Source organism: Mustelus asterias, chromosome 4, assembly GCF_964213995.1.
Source record: "Mustelus asterias chromosome 4, sMusAst1.hap1.1, whole genome shotgun sequence".
In the NCBI taxonomy this organism is placed as follows: Eukaryota; Metazoa; Chordata; class Chondrichthyes; order Carcharhiniformes; family Triakidae; genus Mustelus; species Mustelus asterias.
The window spans coordinates 147735069-147757987 of record NC_135804.1 but is presented as its reverse complement, the minus strand read 5'-3'; the positions used below and the strand labels follow the sequence as shown (position 1 = coordinate 147757987).

The following is a 22919-nucleotide window of genomic DNA, read 5'->3' as shown; positions in this document are numbered from 1 at the left end:
GAAAATGGGTGTAAAAGCGAAGAGGTTTGGATTTGAGCTTACATAATGCATCCAAATATTGAATTACAATTTTACTGATTTGGAAAGCTTTAATTAATGAAGCAAAGGAATTGCTGGCAAATACTAAATTAGTTTGAACAGTTTGATAATGAAGTTAAAACCCAATTAATTGTTAAACTCCAAAATTAAAATTCTTCAGTACATTGATTGGCCGGGTGGTTAACAGTGAGGCGGAGTGTCTTGGGCTACAAGAAGATATGGACGGAATGGTCAAATGGGGAGATAAGTGGCAGATAAAATTTAACCCTGAAAACTGTGAGGTGATACACTTTGGAAGGAGTAATTTGATAAGAAGTATTCAATGAACGGCATGATACTAAGACATCGTGAGGAACAAAGGGACTTTGCCATGTTTGTCCATAGACCTCTGAAGGTGGAAGGGCATGTTAGTGGGGTGGTGAAAAAGACATACGGGACACTTGCCTTTATCAATCGAGGCATGGATTACAAAAGCAGGGAGGTCATTTTGGAGTCGAGTGAACTTTGGTGAGGCCACAGCTGGAGCACTATGTGCAATTCTGGTCACCACATTATAGGAAGGATGTGAATGCACTAGAGTGGGTGCAGAGGAGATTCACCAGGATGCTGCCTGGGATGGAGCATTTAAGTTATGAAGAGAGGTTGGGTAGGTTTGGGTTGTTTTCATTGCAGCAGAGAAGACTGAGGGGCGACCTGATCAAGGTGTACAAGATTATGAGGGGCACGGACAGAGTGGATAGGGAGCAGCTGTTTCCCTTGATTGAAGGATCAGTCACAAGGAGACATAGGTTCAAGGTGAGGGGCAGGAGGAATAGGGGGAAATGAGGGGAAAAATCTTTTTACCCAGAGAGTGGTGACAGTCTGGAATGCACTGCCTGGGAGGGTAGGGGCAAGTTGCCTCACATCCTTTAAACAAGTACCTGAGTGAGCACTTGGCACATCATAACATTCAAGACTATGGGGCAAGTGCTGGTAAATGAAATTAGATAGGAGGTCAGTGTTTCTCATGTACCGGTGCAGATCTGATGGGCCGCAGGGCCTCTTCTGCACTGTGTCATTGTGATTCTGCGACGGACATCATATAGTTGCCTATTTGAAATGATCTGATAATTCAACTTTCAAATCCCACTTGAAACAACTCAAATTTATCACCAAAATGACTTTACATTAACAGTAGATTCTAATCATTTAAGGGGAACTATAATATTAATATATTTTTATTTCAACTACAACTTGATCCTAATCACCAATCGGTTGTACGTCCAGCTCTTGGCTTGACTCAGAGCCAAAGACAATTGTCTCACTTCAGATTATAATTTTCAGAATAAATAATAAACCCTGGTTATTGCAGCTGTTATAAAGGTGGCTATATCACCAACTGGCAGTACAAGGCATAGTCAACGCCAACCTGCCAATCTCCTGATTTTGGTATTCGTTATAATAAATAGGATCTGAACAGAAATAAGTTGTTTCAATTGCTTTTATTTTATTAAGAGACTGGGGCTGAATTCCTTTCTGCGATGCGTCCCAGTGTTGTGGGGGCATGCAGTAGAGGACAATGGAAAATTCAGGTTTCAAGGCCTTTACTCGATGCCTGCCAGGGCATCTGTTGGCTGGTACTTAATAAGCTATAATCAGTGACCATATAACTACTAGATTGTTGTAAAAAGCCAGCTGGTTTTCCGCTTTTCTTAAGGGACTGAAGCTTGCTTGTCTTTTTCCAATCTGCTGTGTGCGACTCCACTCATAATGGGACTTAAACCGCCCTCTGAAAAGGCCCAGCAAGTCACTGAGTCATATCCAAATCGCTATGATGACAGTGGTTCAAGAAGGCGGCTCACGCCAATCTTCTCAGCAGCAATTAGGGAGGGGCAGTAAGCGTTGAATATTCGGTGCCCAAATCAAGCAAAAGAATTAAAAATATACTTCCAAACCAGCGCATGTAAACTGTGGTGGGTGGTGTGGCCTTGATCCTGGGCAGATTTTCCTCCCTTCTCTCCAGGATGTAAGCTTTATGAAATGGTCTGAAGTTCTCCCATGAAGAAAGGAGGTCTGGTAGAAGCCACTTCTCCTTCTATTCTGATCCCAGTCGTTACCAAGATTGAAGACTCTGCTGGTTTAGGGGATTTCATCTTTAACTCCAAATCCCATCGTAGTCCTTCCAGGATTCACCTCAGGGCCAAGAGCAGGCTCGGTTTCGGTGGAAGAAATCCTGCTGGTGGCCAACCACATTACCAAAAAGAAAAGGGAGACAATTTTGGGGCATAGGCAGCAGCAGATAGAAGCCCCACCTCACTACTCCTTAAAAAAGGACAATCCGCCTCCTATTATGTCACACTGTAACTTCAAATTCACAGGGAGCAGAACAAGTCTCTGTCCATGGATAAGTCCAGCCACGTGTGACGTTTTGGCATTTTGTGACAATTGTTCCGTGGAAAGGAATTTGAAAATACACTTATTTTAAAAGTTGTATTTTAGACCATAGTGTCTTCGGGCTTGTTAAGGGGGGGGGGGGTCCTTGAAAATAGAAATTTGAACCAGCAAGGCCGAGTAAAAGGCACTGAAAATGATACAATTAGGGGAATAAGAAATTACGCTCAACATGGAAAAGCCAAACATTTCCATTATCCTTCTATTACATTAAGATATTGAACCAATTGGACCAAGTAGATCTGGTCTAAACTATTTTTACATTTCATTTATTATCCAATAAAGCCATTTCACAATTTATATTATGACAAGATTCTCGAAGGCCGAAGGTTGGACTCTCCAACCTTGTCTGCAGCCGAGATTCTACAGTCCCGCTGCAGCGAAAGGAGTTTTGGCTGAGCGCCGAATTCTCCGTTCTCGCTGGCAGTGGTAGGGGGGTAAATGAGATCGGAGAATTCCAGCCCAAGTGTTTGGTTCAAACTAAGTGCCATATTTGACCCAGAGATGAGCGTCCAACTACATTTCTGCACCATTCAAACCACTGACCTCTACCTCCAGAACATTAGCTGATTCCATTCCTGTCTCAGCTCATTTGCTGCTGAAACTCTCATCCAAATCTTTGTTACCTTTAGGCTTGACCAATCCAACACACTCCAGGGCAGCCTCCCATCTTCCATAAGCTGGGGGCCATCCAACACCCAACCACCAGTCTCCTAACCTGCACACAGTGCTGTTCACCCATCACCCTGTGCTCACTGACCAACAAGAACAGCTTCTATTTAGATAATGCCTAGAACGTAACAAAAATGTCCCTTTAAGGTAACAAAATATCCCAGGGCGCTTCACAGGAGTGTCATAAAACAAGGTATGACACCAAGTCACATTGGGTCAGATGAGTGAAATGTCAAAGAACTAGGTTTTAAGATGTTTCTTGGAGGAAAGTAAGATTGAGACATTGAGGGAATTCCAGAGCTTAGCACCAAGGCAACTGGAGGCATGGTCACCAACGGTGGAGCAATTAAGATTGCGTTTGTACACAAGGCCAGGAGTACAGGAACACAGAAATCTCCAGGAGATGAGGGGTTTGGAGGAGATTACAGAGATTGGATGGGGCAAGGCCATGGAAGGGTTAGAAAATAAGGATGAGAATTTTAAAAATCAAAATATCACTTGACCAAGAGGCAATGTATGTCAGCCAAGCTGGCAAGAGGGAAATGAGACTTGCTGCGGCTTAAGACACAGGCTGGAGAGATCTAAATGACCTCAAATTAATACAAGGTAGAATGTGGGAGATGGGCTAGGAATGTGCCGGAATAGTCGAGGTAACAAGGGCAAGAATAAGGGTTTCTGTAGCAGAGGAGCTGAGATTGGGGGATGAAGTTGAGCAAAATTACAGAGGGGTTGACAGGCAGCCTTAGGGATGGCACGAATTAGGTCAGCAGCTCATCTCAGGATAAACGTGACACCCCAAGGTCACAAACAGACTGGTATAATCTCAAGACTGTTGCTGTACCAACTCCCAATTTAAAAATTCTCCTCCTTAAATCCCTCCACAGCCATGAACCTCCCCTATCTCCTCCAGCCCTGCAACCACCATTCCCTCTGACCGGTGGAGTTGCTTGGCCACAGAACTGTCCAGCAGATGCAGGCTGTGCACAAGTAGAGTTCCTTATAAAGGTACATGTGTTCACGACTACACAGCTATTTTACAGGGTTCATGTAGTGCAATAAACTGGACACAAATAGAAAAGGGGAATTAGGGGGAACACTGCCCACAACCCTCAGAAATATCTGTGCTCATTTAACCTTGGTTTTTAAATCATTCCACCACTGGTGGTCATGCCTTTAGCCATCTAGACCCTAAGCTCTAGAATTCCCCACCTAAGCCTGTCCAATCCTTTCCTTCTTTAATGTGCTCCTTCTACTTATTAAACCATAATTTTCCCCAATACCTTAGGTGACTCGATGTCAAATGTTATCTAGTAATACTCCTCAGAAGTGCCTTGGGATATCTTACTATATTAAAGATGCAATACAAATACAAGTTGTTGAAGGTTTTGCCTTTGGAACAATTTAAGAAATTGTTCAGCAAAAGACACAAATAGCTGGTTGAGATCACTTGTGAGTGCTTGTGTTACAGTCCCAGATGTGCCAGCGTAAGTAAATAAAGGGCAAGCTGAACAAATGCTGATAAAATACACAGTGCTTATTAAAGTATGAATGCAACATGGATGGATTGCACCTTGACACAACATCATAGAAATCATAGAAACCCTACAGTGCAGAAGGAGGCCATTCGGCCCATCGAGTCTGCACCGACCACAATCCCACCCAGGCCCTACCCCCACATATTTACCCGCTAACCCCTCTAACCTACTCATCTCAGGACTATAAGGGGCAATTTTTTTTTTAACCTGGCCAATCAACCGAACCCGCACATCTTTGGACTGTGGGAGGAAACCGGAGCACCCGGAGGAAACCCACGCAGACATGAGGAGAATGTGCAAACTCCACACAGACAGTGACCCAGGCCGGGAATCGAACCCTGGACCTGTGAAGCAGCAGTGCTAACCACTGTGCTACCCTAGCTATAACTGTAGTTATACCATAAAAAGGAAATATCGTAATAATTACTTTGTTCGCTGTATGTTTTACTCTGGAAAAGTACAGGCTAGATGTCTCCTCTGTTTATTAGCCAGCATAAAGAGAATTGTTATCTAAAGTCCATTGTTACAGTTATCTCAAATCAATGTGCAATTAGTCAAATACCAAGTTCTATTTCTTGTTAAAGTACCAAGATATTCATCTTGGTTTGTTTTTTTAGAATTTACCTGTGGTACTCCTGTTGGTGATAATTTCAATATTGTGTACAACCCAGCTCCTCATGCCCAGCACTCCACCCATAGAGAGCATCCTTCCCAAATGTATCACAGCTTGATATGACTCCTGCTCTGGCCAAGACCGCAAGAAACTACAAAGGGTCATGAACGCAGCCCAGTCCATCACTCAAACCAGCCTCCCATCCATTGACTCTGTCTACACTTCTCGCTGCCTTGGAAAAGCAGCCAGCATAATCAAGGGCCCCACGCACCCTGGACATACTCTCTTCCATCAGGAAAAAGATACAAAAGTCTGAGATCACGTACCAATCAACTCAAGAACAGCTTCTTCCCTGCTGCCATCAGGCTTTGAATGGACCTACCATATTAAGTTGATCTTTCTCTACACCCTAGCTATAACTGTAGTACTACATTCTGTACCCTCTCCTTTCCTTCTCCCCCTGTACTCTATGAATGGTATGCTTTGTCTGTATAGCGCACAAGAAACAATACTTTTCACTGTATGCTAATACATGTGACAATAATAAAATAAATCGCTCTCAGCTTCCATTGAATTTGTTATCTGCTGCTGTGTGTGTTTAGTTCACAACATTAGTCAAAGACCTGGCTTGGAGTTAATGGATGGGAGGTTGATCGAAGAGGAAGTTCTTCCAGATGAGCTATATTTCAGAGGGAGGAAAGCTTTCCACATTTTAAAAAATACTATTGCACTTCCTATAGCTCTGCTTATGCATAATATGATTGTTTTGGTGCTGTTGGTGTTTTTATAAAGACACCAGTCACCCATAAAGCATTGCAAAAACACATTGTGGCTTCATTTATTAAGACTCGGCACATGGGAACATTTATACAAAGGTAGAGAGCTGAAGACACCAGCAGCTTAGCTGCCTGTGTGTGCTCCACCTAAAAGCAAAAGTTAAACTAAAACTGGATCACATGACACACTTCCCTCTCAGTGATGTCATGCTCCTATCCCTTAACAGAACATTATACCACCATCTTGACCCAACCCTTAACACTGCGGCTATAAATAAATACAAAAGAATTGTAAATTATTGCACAACAGGGCATGTACAGCTGCTTGTAAGTGTTAAGTTACAGGTCATTGATGGGATCTTTTCTCATAAAAAGAAGCACAAAACATAGCTTTGCATCACAAATAAAGTGCGACAATTTCAAGTATGTTAGATACAAAACTGTACAACAGTGTATTAAAATCACATGCCCCAGGGAAGTATGATGGATACAAGACTATACAATGGTGTGTTAAAAGTTTATTTATTAGTCACAAGTAAGGCTTACATTAACACTGCAATGAAGTTACTGTGAAATTCCCCTAGTCGCCAAACTCCAGTGCCTGTTTGGGTCAATGAAATCACTTGCCTCAAGGAAGTATGTTAGATACAAGACTATACAATGATGTATTAAAGTCACTTGCCTCGGAGCTGCTTTCCAGAAGCAGTCAGGAGGCCCAGAGAGATGAATACAGGGCAGATTCAGAACTAAAATGGAGCAGATTAGCTGGAAATTATCCTACCCATTTTATCTATATAAACTATGTCGGGGTAGGGCCGGGGTGGGATTGTGGTCGGTGCAGACTTGATGGGCCGAATGGCCTCCTTCTGCACTGTAGGGATTCTATGAATCTATATCCCAAAGCTGTGTCTGCACGACAACAGGCAAAACATATGCAAATCTTTCAGGCTGCAAATTCTGCCGCAAGAACAGTTCAAAAGTTCATGTTGCAGCTCGTTTTGAATGTTTTTGGAAAAGGAAACTTATTAATAACGTGGCAGATTGAGAGGCTTCCCGATTTTGCACCAAGTGTACCATGGACTTATGCTTGGAGCCCAAAGAAGTAGGGGAGATCCTAAATGAATACTTTGCGTCAGTATTCACAAAGGAGAGGGATGTGTTGACTGGGAGTGTCTCGGAGGGGAGTGTTGAACCGTTGGAGAAAATCTCCATTACAAAGGAGGAAGTGTTAGGTTTGTTAGAGAATATAAAGACTGACAAATCCCCAGGGCCTGATGGAATCTATCCAAGGCTGCTCAAGGAGACGAGAGGTGAAATCGTTGGGCCTCTGACGCAAATCTTTGTCTCGTCACTGGACGCAGGTGAGGTCCCAGAGGATTGGAGGATAGCTAATGTGGTCCCGTTATTTAAGAAGGGTAGGAAGGATAACCCGGGTAATTATAGGCCGGTGAGCTTGACGTCCGTGGTGGGGAAGTTGTTGGAGAAGATTCTTAGAGATAGGATGTATGCGCATTTAGAAAGGAATAAACTCATTAACGATAGTCAGCATGGTTTTGTGAGAGGGAGGTCATGCCTCACTAACCTGGTGGTGTTTTTTGAAGAAGTGACCAGAATGGTTGACGAAGGAAGGGCCGTGGATGTCGTCTATATGGACTTTAGTAAAGCGTTTGACAAAGTCCCTCATGGTAGGCTAGTGAAAAAGGTTGGATCTCATGGGATAAAGGGGGAGGTGGCTAGATGGGTGGAGAACTGGCTTGGTCATAGAAGACAGAGGGTGGTAGTGGAAGGGTCTTTTTCCGGCTGGAGGCCTGTGACTAGTGGTGTTCCGCAGGGCTCTGTATTGGGACCTCTGCTGTTTGTGATTTATATAAATGATCTGGAAGAAGGAGTAACTGGGGTGATCAGTAAGTTTGCGGACGACACAAAACTGGCAGGACTTGCAGATAGTGAGGAACATTGTCAGAGGCTACAGAAGGATATAGATAGGCTGGAAATTTGGGCAAAGAAATGGCAGATGGAGTTCAATCCTGATAAATGCGAAGTGATGCATTTTGGTGGGAATAATGTAGGGAGGAGCTACACGATAAATGGAAGAACCATAAAGGGTGTAGAGACGCAGAGGGACCTGGGTGTGCAAGTCCACAGATCTTTGAAGGTGACGTCACAGGTGGAGAAGGTGGTGAAGAAGGCATATGGCATGCTTGCCTTTATAGGACGGGGCACAGAGTATAAAAGTTGGGGTCTGATGTTGCAGATGTATAGAACGTTGGTTCGGCCGCATTTGGAATACTGCGTCCAGTTCTGGTCGCCACACTACCAGAAGGACGTGGAGGCTTTGGAGAGAGTACAGAGGAGGTTTACCAGGATGTTGCCTGGTATGGAGGGGCTTGGTTATGAGGAGAGATTGGGGAAACTGGGGTTGTTCTCCTTGGAAAGACGGAGGATAAGGGGAGACTTAATAGAGGTGTATAAAATTATGAAAGGCATAGACAGGGTGAACGGTGGGAAGCTTTTCCCCGGGTCGGTGGTGACGTTCACGAGGGGTCATAGGTTCAAGGTGAAGGGGGGGGGAGGTTTAACACAGATATCAGAAGGACATATTTTACACAGAGGGTCGTGGGGGCCTGGAATGTGTTGCCGGGCAAGGTGGTGGAGGCGGACACACTGGGAACGTTTAAGACTTATCTAGACAGCTATATGAACGGAGTAGGAATGGAGGGATACAAAAGAGTGGTCTAGTTTGGACCAGGGAGCGGCGCGGGCTAATTGTTCTTTGTTTCTCGCTTCAAGGCTTCATTCTATGATCATCTTGCTGGTGCCAGTACAGAGCGAGACTGCGGATAGTTGGGAACCTGTCTCGGGGGCAGGGAATTCAGATGGTGTTCGTAAAGCAGAAGTGGAAATGAATAGGGTTGGGAAGCTTTTTCTGATCAGGGCCAGTGTGATCTCCTGGACTCGTTTCGATCGCCACAGGGGGTCGGAGAGGAATTTCCCAGATTTTTTTTTCCCCATATTGGCCCTGGGGTTTTCACTCTGGGTTTTCGCCTCTCCCTGGAGATCACATGGTCTGGAATGGGGGGGTGGGGGTGAGTTAATAGGTTGTGATGAACAAAGCATCGTAGCTGTGAGGGACAGCTCGGTGGATAGGATATTGGTATGTAGATAGGCTGGAAAATTGGGCGGGGATCCTGGATTCAGGATTCAATCCTGGACCGGGGAGCGGTGCGGGCTTGGAGGGCCGAAGGGCCTGTTCCTGTGCTGTATTGTTCTTTGTTCTTTGTTTGGAATCACACTGAAACATTCTCCACACATTGGAGAGCAATTGAAACTTTTGAATAAAAACATTAATGCCTATGCCCAAGGTGTAAAAGACAATTTGAGAGGTTAGTCCAATTATGTTATCAAATGTGTAACTTGTATCATCACTGTCATAGAAGTCATACAATCCTACAGTGTAGGAGGCCGCCATTTGGCCCATCGAATCTGCACCGACTGCAATCCCACCCAGGCCCCAGCCCCATAACCCCATGCACTTACCCTAGCTAGTCCCCCTGACACCAGGGGCAATTTAGCATGGCCAATCCTTTTGACTGTGGGAGGTAACCGGAGCACCTGGAGGAAACCCACACAGACACAGGAAGAACATGCAAACTCCACACCAACAGTGACCCAAGCCAGGAATCGAACCTGGGTCCCTGGCGCTGTGAGGCAGCAGTGCTAACCACTGTGCCAGCCCTAAATGTGTTATGCCTGAAAATGAAAAAAAAAAATACTGTCATTTCAAAAAAACTTAAGTTTAGAAGGAAGGAACAAGTCATTTCCATCGTACCAGAATGATGAACTTGAAATTTTGACCCGATTTCACATTATCACACCAATGCTTGCAAATAATTGGAAACAGGCTTGGGAAAACAAGCTTTTGTGAACAGCTTTTGTGCATTTTCATGCTTCACTGGTACTCACATCCCTTCCACTTCCACGTATGAACAGAACTTTAACATTCAGTCATTTTAACCACACTCAAAAGGAAGATTGTTTCATCGGCCTGGCAAACCCTCATTTGGGAACTTGACCCAACATTACGTAAACAAATATACCCGCTAAATAAATAGGTCACTGAATATAATTTCATACAACTGTAGTTGATGTTCATATAATTTGTGCAACTATATTTTTGAAAAAGCTATATAATCTCATATACCTCTTTTCCTCAGTGAGACTTAACTAGAAATAATATTTAAAATGCTGGTCAGTGCACTTTAATGGGCAGTTTATGGATTAACTGCAGCCACTATTATAGGCCACTTGTCCCAGACAGGCAAAAATGTATTTTCAAATTCTTCCACAGCTCCGCCCTTCCCTATCTCTATAATCTCCTTCGGTTTCCAACATTTCTGAAGTATCTGCCCTCCTCTAATTCTTAACTTTCCCAGATTTTCATCAATCCACTATTGCCAATCATGTTTTGCGCTGCTTAGGCCTTAAGCATTGGAATTGCTTTGGGCGGCACAGTGGATAACACTGCTGCCTCTCAGCGCCAGAAGCCTGGGTTCGATTCCCGGCTCGAGTCACCGACTGTGCGGAGTTTGTACATTCTCTCCGTGTCTGCGTGGGCTTCTTCCCACAGTCCAAAGATGTGCTGGTTAGGTGGATTGGCCATGCTAAATTGCCAATTAGTTTCAGGGAGTTCGCGGGGTAAATAAGTGGGGTTACAGGGATAGGGCCTGGGTGGGATTATCGTCGGTGCAGACTCGATGGGCCGAGTGGCTTCCTTCTGCACTGTAGGGATTCTATGAATTCCCTCCTATGCCACTCCATCTCTCCACTCAGCTTTCCTCTGTTTAAAACTTACCTCTTTGGCCAATATTTTGGTCATCTGATCTAATATTTCGATGTAGCTCAGTGCCTTTCTTTGTTTTAGAATGCTTTTATGAATCACCCTGGGACATTTCAGTAAAAGTGCTGTATATAAATCTAAGTTACTGGTGTTGTTGGAGGGCCTGCCACTTGAATGTCTATAATCTGTGCTTGCAGGCAACTTCAGAGACTAAATATGATTCAACCACATTGATGTGGCCATGTAGCCATGCATATCAGGGAAGTCAATGTTAAGCCATGGCAGGGCAGCTCCATCAAGTGGAATGCGTGTCCTGTAATATGGTACATGTCATGGATGCTACCGGTGTCCTAGAGGACCACACGTGCAGGAAGTGTCACCAGCTACTGAAACTGGAGCCCTGGGTTTTGGAGCTCAAGCAGCGGCTCGAGTAACTGTGGCACATCTGCAGGGCTGAGAGCTACATGGATAGCAGGTCCAGCAAGGTGGTCACACCACAGCTTAAGGGCGTGAAGGCAGAGAGGTTAGACATGACCAGCAGGCAGTACAAGAGAACCAGACAGGTAATGCAGGAGTACTCTGGGGTCCCACTCAGAAATCAGCTCTCCATTTTGGAAGTCGGCAAGGGCGCTGGTTCCTCAAAGTCATGCAGTCAGAGCCAGATTTGTGGCATCATGAGCTGTACAGGAGGGACGGAAGAAGGATGGATGAGCCATAGTGATAGGGGATTTATTAGTTATTAGTTAGGGGAACAGATAGACGTTTCTGTGGCTGGAGACGTGACTCCAGGATGATATATTGCCTCACTGGTGCCAGACTCAAGGATGTCACAGAGCAGCCGCAGGATACTCTTTTTGGGGAGGGTGAACAGTCAGAGGTCGTTGCCCACATTGGTACCAATGACTTGGGTAGAAAGGGGATGGGAGTCCTGTAATCAGAATTTAGGGAGTGAGGTAGAAAATTAGCAAGTAGAACCTCAAATGTAGCAATCTCCGGTTTGCTCCCAGTGCCACATGCAAGTGAGTACAGGGATAGGAGGTTAAGGCAAATGAACACGTGGCTGGAAAGATGATGCAGGAGGGAAGGCTGGGACATTGGAACTGGCTTTGGGGAAGCTGGCATCTATACAAGCTTGCAGGGTTGCCTCTGAACAGAGCTGGGACTGAGTTCCTTGCAGGCTGTTTTGCTAGTGCTATTGGGAGGGGTTTAAACTAACTTGGCAGGGGTGAACCAAGAGGAAATATTAGAGAGGAATACTAGGATGCACAAAATACTGGGTGGGATAGGCAGCACTAGTATAGAGAAGAGTAGGTTAATAAGTGAAGTCAGAGTCAGGGAAAAAAATGACCTCTAAATCAGGGTTACTGTGCATGTATGTGAATGTATGGAGTATAGGAAATAAGATTGGGTGCAGATTGCCATGTGGAAATATGATGTTGTGATGATAACAGAGTCTTGGCTCGAGGAGGGACAGGACTGGGTGTTAAATATTCCTAGGTACATGGTGTTTAAAAAAAAATGGGAAAGGAAGGAAAGCAGGAGAGATGGTAGTATTGGTTAAGGAGAGCATTGCCGTGCTGGAGAAAGACAATGTCCCAGCCGGTTCTAGAACAGAATCAACTTGGCTAGAGATAAGGAGCAAAAAGGGTGCAATTACATTGCTTGGTGTAGCCAAAGGATCACCAACTGTTGGAAAGGACATAACAGAACAAATCTAGGAAAATAACAATATAGTTTTAATGGGGGACTTTAATTATCCAAATGTAGACAAGGACAGTCGTAGTGTTTAGAGCGGAGAGGGGCAAAAATTCCTAGATTATGTTCAAAACAATTTTCTACTGCAGTATGTGTCCAGTCCAAGACAGGATGCAATGTTGGACCTGATTCTTGGAAATGAGGTGGACCAAATTGATCATCAGTGGAAGAAAATTTAGGCAAGAGTGATCATTGTATCAAAAGGTTTAAGATGATGATGATAAATGAAAAGAGGCAATCCAGAATAAGAGGAATTTAACTGGGAGAGCCAACATCAATGGGACAAGAATGAAACCGAGCCGGTTAGACTGGAATGAAAAGTTGGCAGGAAAAACCGTAGCTGAATAATGGGCTACCTTCAAAAATAAAACGGTCCAGATAAAGTCAAGGTATATTCTTTTAAAAGGAAAAAGTAGAACAAAGAAATCCAGAGCTCCATGGATGAAAAAGAAATAGAAATTAAGATAAGGAAGAAAAAGTGTGCTTATGACAGGTGTCAAGTAGAATCATAGAATCCTACAGTGCAGAAGGAGGCCATTCAGCCCATCAAGTCGACACCGATCACAATCCCACCAGGCCCTATTCCCATAACTCCTCACATTTACCCTGCTAATCCCCCTGACACTAGGGTTAATTTAACATGGACAATCAACCTAACCCACACATCTTTGGACTGTGGGAGGAAACCGGAGCACCCGGAGGAAACCCACGCAGACATGGGGAGAATGTGCAAACTTCACACAGACAGTGAACCAAGGCCAGAATTGAACCCGGGTCCCTGGTGCTATGAGGCAGCTTTGCTAACCACTGTGCCGCGCATTTTTTAGAAGGAGGCCATTTGGCCCATTGAGTCTGCACCGAACACAATCCCAAGCAGGCTCTCTCCCCATAACCCCATGCATTTAGCCCAGCTAGTCCTCCTGGCACTTAGGGACAATTTAGCATGGCCAATCCACCTAACCTGCACATCTTTGGACTGTGGGAGGAAACCGGAGCATCCAGAGGAAACCCACGCAGACACGGGGAAGACGTGCAAACCTCACAGACAGTGACCCGAGCCGGGAATCAAACTCAGGCCACTGGCGCTGTGAGGCAGCAGTGCTAACCACTGTGCCACCGTAGAAAATACAAGTAAAAAACGAGAGAAATACAGAAGGTTCAGAGGGGAGGTGAAAAAGCACTTTAGAGAAGCAAAGAGGGATTATGAGAAAAGACTGGCAACTGACATAAAAAGGAATCCAAAAGTCTTCTATAGGCATGTAAATAGTAAAAGGGTGGCAAAAGCAGGAGTACAGCCAATTAGGGACCAAAAGGGAATTTACACATGGAGACTGGGGGCATGGTTGAGGTATTAAATGAACACTTTGCATCTGTCTTTACCAGGAGATAGATGCTACCCAGGCCTTGGGGACAAATGAGGAAACGCTGTCCCTCGAAGAGTTCAAAATTGAAAAGGAGGAAGTGTTGAATAAGCTGTTGGTTCTTAAAGTTGACAAAGCACTGGGATCAGATGAAATGCTTCCAAGGATACTGAAGGATGGAAATTGTGCTGGCCATTATCTTCCTGTCTTCCCTAGACTCAAGGAAGGTGCCAGGGGACTGGACGATTGCAAATTAATAATTGTTTGAATTTTTAAAAATGAACAGGGGTATGGGGAGGAAGCCGGGGAATGGCACTAATGCTGACTTGGAGAGCTGGCACAGACACAATGGGCCAAATAGCCTCCTTCTGCACTGGAACAATTTTGTGATTCTGTGATAGGGCAGACCAGATAAGTGAAACTGGTTTCCTTCCCTCAAAGAAAAATAGTGAGCCTGTTGGGATTATCCCTGAAAATTTGGCCGCGCTGCAGACACTAACTGGCACCAGTTTTTTAAAAATTTGAATTAAAACACAAGATGGAATTTTAACTCATGTACTCTGGAATCTTAGTGCAGACCTCCAAACTGCTCACCCGGTAAGAAAACCGTTACACTACTATACTCATTAATATTGAATGAGAAAACTCTAATAATTACGAGATCCTGGAAGCAAAAGAGAAAATCAGACACTCAATAAATTGAGTAGTTAATAATGCAAACATTTAATAATTTTTGTTCCCAGTTATGTCATTTCAAACACCACAATTATCCGATGAAGCAGGACTTGTATTTGCCATTTGATGGATTGCTCTCGGGGGTGTGTGGTTAATGAGTATGACAATAATCTTAATAATAATTACCAAAAGGTAATAGATGTGAAAGAAATGTCAGTATGCTGCACATGCATGCTGTGAACTGGGCATGCCCAGTTAATTTAACAGCACTCACACTGGACATTCCTGCTATCTAGTTTCCCCTCCATCCTATACATCACTCACATCGATCACCATCAACTCCAACTGAGTTCACAGTTTTTATCTGGCCATTTCATCACCATATTAATAGATTCACATGTAGTCTGGGATCTTGGCTCAATCTTTTGGCCTTACTATGGTCTTAAGTTCCTGCATTTCCTTGTTCAGAGGTGCATCTTTAATTCTTCAAATGAAAAAAGTTTCAAAAGGCTTTGCATTTGCTTCTTTATTTAGGATTTGGAGTAAAATATGATTGTTTTTTCCATTTACAATCAGCTAAAGATTCAACTTTTAAAAGGGTGGTTCATTGGGCCAATATCAAGGTTGGTGATACTGCCCTATGGACAAGAGATTCATAGAATCATACAGTGCAGAAGAGGCCCTTCAGCCCATTGAGTCTGCACCCTCACACAAGAACAACCTGACCGCCCACCTAATTCTATTTACCAGCACTTGGCCCATAGCCTTGAATGTTATGATGTGCCAAGTGTTCATCCAGGTACTTTTTAAAGGGATGTGAGGCATCCCATCTCTACCCTCCCAGGCAGCTCATTCGAGACCGTCACCACCCACTGGGTAAAAATGTTTTTTCAAAACATCCCCCCTAAACCTCCTGCCCCTCACCTTGAAACTATGTCTCCTCATGACTGACCTTTCAACTAAGGGGAACAGCTGCTCCCTATCCGTAGATTGGTTTGACTGGGCCTGTATTCACTGGAGTTTAGAAGGATGAGGGGAGATCTGATTGAAACTTATAAAATTCCAGCAGAGCTGTTCAGACTAGATTCAGGGAGGGTGTTTTGCCTGGTTGGGGAATCCAGAACATGGGGTCACGTTCTCAGGATGTGGGGTAGACCATTTAGGACAAAGTTGAAGAAACATTTCTTCACCCATAGGGTAGTGAACCTGTGGAATTCTCTACCACAGAAGGCTGTGGGAGCCAAGTCACTGAATGGATTCAAGAAAGGGATTTTATTTTTGGATTTTAATGGCATCGTGGGGTATGGGGCAAAAGCAAGAATATGGCATTGAGACAGAGGATCTGCCATGGTCATACTGAACGGCAGAGCAGGCTTGAAGGACCAAATGGCCTACTTCTGCCCCTAGTTTCTATGTTTATAAAACATGGAAGTAAGGGCCAAGTAAAATAAATCTCTAGGATAATTTTTCATATCTACAACATTATATATGATAATGACATTTATACCACATTACAAAAAAATGCTTTTAGACACAAGGGAAGGAGGTCACAAGTTAATATAGTTTTATAGTGGAACTATTTTCATTCATATAGACCAACACTTCATTACTATTTCAAATTCTACCCATGGTAGTCACCTTCAGAAAGACTTGCACCAAACACTTGCATCCCATCTGGTTCACTAATATCCCTTTTGAGAAGGAAATCTGCCATCTGTATCTGGTCTGGCCTACGTGTGACTCCAGACTCGCAGAAACCTGGTTGACTCTTAACTGTCCTCTGAAATGGCCCAGCAAACCCATCATTCAAGGGGAGTTAGCAGATGGGCAATAAATGCTGGCCTCGCCAGCGACACCAACATTAGAAAAAAAGATTTAAAAATAAATAACTGCACTATGTGGTGTGATGTTGAAGCATACAAGCCCAGAAGAACACAATCATTTTTAGAGACAGGAGTAGGACATACAACCACTTGAGCTTCCCCCACTAATCAATATAACCAGGTTCAACTCCTGCATCAACTCCACTTTTCTCACCACATTCTCAAATACTTTCATTCACAAATAATCTACAGAGATTAAATATACTCATTGAATTATGTCCATGCCTGGAAGAAGAAGAATTCCAAAGATTCACAACCCTAGAGTAAATAAATTTCTCTTCAACTCAGTGTTAAAATGGCCAATTCCTTATCCTGAGACCAAGACTCCAAGCTCAAGAACTTCCAGCAAGGGAAATAGCCTCTCAGTTTCTACCCTGTCAAGCCCTCAAGGGTTTTATATGTTTAAAGGAGATCACCCCTTATTCTTCTAAACTCCAAAGAACATTGCCCTATTTTGTTCAATTTCTCCTCATAGTACAGCCCTCTCAACCTAGGAAGCAATCTACTGAACCGTAATTGTATCCCCTTGCAGCAAGTATTTCCTTCCTTATAATAGACCAAAATTGTGTACAACCCTCCCTATGTGGCCTCACCAAAGGCAAGATTTTGGCCAGACTTTCCTTCTCTTGTACTCTCAACTCCCCTTGCAATAAAGACCAACATATCATTTACCTTTCTATTTGATGCTGAACCTGCATGTTATTAGGCGGCACGGTGGCACAGTGGTTAGCACTGCTGCCTCACAGCGCCAGGGATCCGGGTTCGATTCCCGGCTTGGGTCACAGTCTGTGTGGAGTTTGCACATGCTCGTGTCTACGTGGGTTTCCTCCGGGTGCTCCGGTTTACTCCCACAGTCCAAAGTTGTACGGGTCAGGTTGACTGGCCATGCTAAATTGATCCTAGTGTCAGGGGGATTAGCAGGATAAATGTGCGGATTAAGGGGATAGGGTGGATTTGTTGTTGGTGCAGGCTTGATGGGCCAAATGACCTCCTTCTGTACAGTAGATATTCTATGATTTTTCTGTGATGTGTACAAAGGCACTCAAACCCCTCAAAACAACATTTCCTTTTGTTGCATCTTACCAAAGTAGATAACTTCCCCATTTTATACTTGCCTAATCACTTAGCCTATCTATATCCCTTTGCAGCCTCTTTACATTCTCCTCACAGTTTACTTTGCCACCGAGCTTGGGATTGCCATTAAACTTGGATATATTAAAATAAAGTCAAAATAGTGCAGATGCTGGAAATCTGAAATAGAAACAGAAAATACTGGGGAAAAAACTCAGCAAGTCTGGCAGCAAATATGGAGAGAGAGAGAGAGAAACAGATTTAGTGTCAAGTTGAATATGACTCTTCTTTGAAACTTGATCCTCTGAAAGTCATTGGTATAGAATGCAAATAGCTAAGGCTGAAGCAACACCCCACTAGTAACAGCCTCTTATCCTGAAATTGACCCATTAACTAATTCATGCTAATATATCATCCCCAATGCTATGATCCCAAATCTTGTGTAACAATTTCTTGTATGGAACGTGGCAAGTATCTTTTTACCACCCTGCCAATTCTCTTCCTGGGCCTAGTGGTACAATAAGGCAGACTTTTGTCTGTTTCTATAGCTGGTAATTCCTGGAGCAGGTCGCTAGTCTGTCACCAGGAACTTACTGGTTGAAGAGCACCACTCCACATCAAGTGCGGCTAACCAGAAATCTCTCCCACTCTTACCACCAGCCATTGGCATGTATGGAAGGAGTTACAGGTTGATACTCAACTCTTTGACCGTGTAATGAATGCACCTTCCTTGGCCATCAAGCCCTGGGGTGGGACTTGAACCCGAAGCTTCTGACTCAGAGGCAGCGACACTACTCCACAAGACCATCCTGCCAGTTAGACCCTCAAATGGGTCAAACACCATTCCCCAATCCTAAAACCATGCTGGTATCATCTCCAAGTGCCGTTACCATATCATTAACAGATTCTAGCATTTCTCTACTGCTTATCATCAGGCTATCTGGCCTATATATCCCCGTTTTCTCTCTTCCACCTTTGATCTGATCAGTCCTATGCCAAGTTACATTACCTTAGCTGGCAACTCTATAGGCTTGAATCAGAATAAAGGAGGGGTAGGTATTGGGGAGAAAATGACTTGGGTTTCCTTCATGATTGCTATAGCAATCCTCTGTTATAAAAGTGTGCATGAACATTAGATTAGGTCAAGATTCAGCTTGGCTGTAATGAATCTTAGGGCGAATAACCCAACACTCGAGATATCTAAGCAGGTACCAATGTTTCTTTCATCAACTCCAGTAGGGGTCACTGCTTACAGAATCTTAGGAACAGGAGAAGTAGATTCTATCCATCAGAATGAAAGATAGAAATTCTGTTTCTTCTGATATTACAGGTGGTCTTGTTTTCAGTATTGTTAGGTTGCTATAACAGCTATACCTAATTCACAACATATATGCCCAAGAGGCATACAGTAATGACAAAGTATGGTATAGTATGAACAAAACATCAATATTTCTTGTGCTTGGCTGATTGTTCAAGCCAAGGCCAAAGGTATACAAGCCATTTGATTACAAACAGTTTTAAATTCCATCTTCTAGCCACAAGGACAATACTTTTTTTCACCTTTGCAACAAAATCCATTGACACGCTTCCTGCCAATTAAACCATTATCAACCTTCGTTACCTCCAGGCTCAATTATTCCCATGAAACAAGATGATAACCTGAAATAAATGGGACATTTTGGAAACACTCAGCAGATCAGGCAGCATCTGAGGTAGTGAAAGGTGCTACATCAATACAAGTTTAATCAAGGCATTCAAAAGGGAATTAAATGATTATTTGACAAGAAACAAAATGCAGCATTTGTGGAGAGACATGTTGGATTTTGTCTAAACGGTCAATTGACTTGAAATGTCAATCCTTTCTCTCTAAAAATGCTGCCTGACCTGCTCAGCATTTCAAGTTTTTCTGTTTCTTTATTTCAATTATTCCAATACGTCTTCAAATTCCATCAGTAAAAACCTGCAACTCATCCAAAAAAACCCACCACCTGCATTTTACCTCATGATAAATCTCAATCCCCGATCGTGTGTCCTCGCTGAATTTTGTCAGCCTCTTTTCTCAATGGCCCCACCCCCACACCAGAACCTACTGAGAATGCTGCTCTTTTCTTTTGGGGACAAGGGAGAGAATAGAGGGAGACAGTAAGGGCATAAGGTTTTTTTTAGTTTAGTTAGGGCATCATAATCAGCACAGGCTTGGAGGGCCGAAGGGCCCGTTCTCGTGCTGTACTTTTCCTTGTTCAACTCCAACCACCTCTGCGTCTTCCTCTCCCCCATTGCACCTATGGTTGTCATCACCCTGCACTCACAAACATTCTTTCTAAACCTTTTTACCTTGCGCTCTCTCATTTTCCTCAGAAAACGCCTTAAAAACCATTAGTGTCTGTCTCCCCAGCACTCCTTTGCTAGGTTATTTCTTCAGCTCTGTGAAGCACTTAGGAATTTTCCATTATATCAAAGACATTGTCAAAATGCAAATTGCTATTGTTAGGCCAGTACTTCTTCCTTTCTTAAAAGCAACAAGTTTTCAGCTCTGAACAAACCAGAATACGTTGGGCACCTTTGTCGGTCTAACAAATGTAGTTTTGGTTAAATGAGAGCATATGGGTTGGATTTAAGAATTTCCCCATTCACAATATGGTACCAGTTCTAGCTTACTTTCTTAAAAGTTTACTGTGAAAATGCCCTAGTCGCCACACTCCGGCACCTGTTCAGGTACACGGAGGGAGAATTTAGCATGGTCAATGCACCTAACCAGCACGTCTTTCAGACTGCGGGAGGAAACCGGAGCATCCGGAGGAAACCACGTAGACACGGTGAGAACATGCAGACTCCACACAGACAGTGACCCAAGCTGGGAATCAGGTGCTGTGATGCAGCAGTGCTAACCACTGTGCCACCATCAATACTGGAAAAAATATATTCCAGAATTGACTAAATTAATTTCTATACTCTAATCTGCTGAGGCAGTGCAGCAATCCTCACTTGGAACAGGAATCAAACCTACACTGTTGGTGTTATTCTGGACCATACGCTAGCTATCTAGCCAACTGAGCTAACTGGCACCCAAGGTTAGACTTATGTTCCTGAAAATAGAAGATCATGGAATGATCTATTTAGATATATTTACGATAACGATAAAGAAACAGTTTCCACTGATGGGAGAATTCAGAACAAAGGGGGAGAACTTCAAATTAGAGCTATGCTATTATGGGGTGCAAATTGGGAACTGCACCACCCTGCCCCAATAAAAAAAACTGTTGAGATAAAGTTAAATCAAACTTTCAAAACTGAGGTCAATAGACATTGTTAAGCAAAGCTTCATTAAGAGTTACAGAACCAAGATGGGTCCATGGAGTTAAGATGTGTATCAGCTGTGATTCAAATGAATGATAGTACCAACTCAAGGGATGAATGGTCTCCTCCTGCTCATTAGCTGTAAAATAAAATAATCAGGACATCTGGTGGTTGTGGAAGATTTTACATAAATGCAGGTTCAATCAAGGCATTGAAGAGGGCATTAGATTGTTGTTGGGCAGCACGGTGACAGTGGTTAGCACTACTGCCTCACAGTGCAAGGGACCTGGGTTCAATTCTGGCCTTAGGTGACTGTGTGGAGTTTGCACATTCTCCCCATGTCTGCATGGGTTTTTCCTCCAGGTGCTCCAGTTTCCTCCCCTCCCACAGTCCAAAGATGTGCAGGCTAGGTTGATTGGCCATGCTCAATTGCCCCTTAGTGTCAGGGGAATTAGCAGGGTAAATATGTGGGGGTACCAAAAACAGAAAATGCTGGAAAAATTCAGTAGCTCTGACAGCATTCAACGGGGAGTCATCCTGACTCGAAAGTTGAGCTCTATTCACTCTCCACATATGCTGTCAGACCTGCTGAGTTTTTCCAGCATTTTCTGTTTTAGTTTCAGATTCCAGCATCCACAGTATTTTGGGGTTACGGGGATAGGACCTGGGTGGGATTATTGTCGGTGCAGACTGGATGGGCCGAATGGCCTCCTTCTGCACTGTACGCATTCCATGATTCTAAAAGAAGCAGTGTGTAGGGTTACGGGAGAAGGTAGAGAAATGGTTCTAAGGGAAATACTCATTCTGACAGCCGGCACAGACAGATGGGCCAAATGACCGCCTTCTGAGCTGAAACAATCCTGAGGGGTGATCGTCTTTCTACCAATCGACATCGATCCCACCTTTATCCCGTGCTAACGGAACAGTCTACAGTAACTGACACCAAGAGCAGCTCCAAGGTGGTTCTGACCATCACTCTCACTTCTCTCTCATGCCAAATGCAGCTTATACGCATTTCTCCTTTACCAACTTCAGGTGACCAATGAGTTGATTTTAATGGGCACTTCTGTAGCACAGGTCTGTAACTTCCATCTAACTCTCACACACCCACACAACACTCGCCGTCTCCCCAGGTGAAGGAAGCAATTTACCTGCAACATGGTGACAACGTGACATGGGTTCAACAGGTAGATTAAGGTCTTGGTGGCAAATTTGAAACCGACTTCAATGCCAAAGGTGAGGCACAAGGCGACCAAGAGGAGATTTTTGCCCAGGCTCTCCTGCTTCTCCTGGCACACTTTGGCCAGCTCTTGCTGCCTGATCTTGCGGTACGCCACAGCCATCTCCAGCAGCGAGATGGCCACGAAGATGACACTCTCCACCCATCGCTGGCGGAGGGGCAGAAACGCCGCGCACTCCGGCCCCCCGTTCCCGGCGAATTTGGGGTCCACACCCCCGTACGCCCAGTCCAGCAGCATGCACACGTTGTACCGACACATGTTCCTCTTCTCGTCTTGCTCAGAGGTAGCGGGAGACGGGGCGAAGGCTAACACATTCGCTTCTTGTCGAAACATGAACTTTGCAGAGAGAGAGAGAGAGGCCTTTATGCTGTAAGGTCCACAGAGCTTGGGGGGGGGGGGGGGAAGAGACCAGCCTGATGGGGCTGAGTTTCAAATGCTATCTTCTTCTCCCCTGGAATGAGGTCGCCTCCCCCTCTTTTCCTCTATCTGATATAAAACATCCTTTACCAATTGCTCACTAGATGCTTTTGTGACAAAGTTGCTCAAGCAATTTCCCTGCACAGGAACGATAGCGGCTAATGCAGTTTCAGAAGCGGGATTGGCTGGAACTGATATGAAACCCCACCCACTCTGGTCATTGACATGTTCCCCTCAGCCAGTCCCATTTAGAGAGAGAGAGCCTTTCATTTTACTCTCCCTTCCTAGAAAGAATTTATTAGCTCCAGCCACTGGGT

The 22919-nt window shown here is 44.1% G+C and overlaps 1 protein-coding gene across 1 annotated transcript in view; it reads right to left on the bottom strand.

Moving 5' to 3' along the window:
- The window catches only part of tmem164 (transmembrane protein 164), a 150339-nt gene extending 127623 nt beyond the window's left edge, over positions 1–22716 (bottom strand). Inside the window, exon 1 of the mRNA XM_078211925.1 lies at positions 22096–22716. Coding sequence (XP_078068051.1) covers positions 22096–22518 — 423 coding nt within the window. The 5' untranslated portion in view covers positions 22519–22716. The remainder of the gene's footprint in view (positions 1–22095) is intronic.
- Positions 22717–22919: the final 203 nt, after the last annotated feature.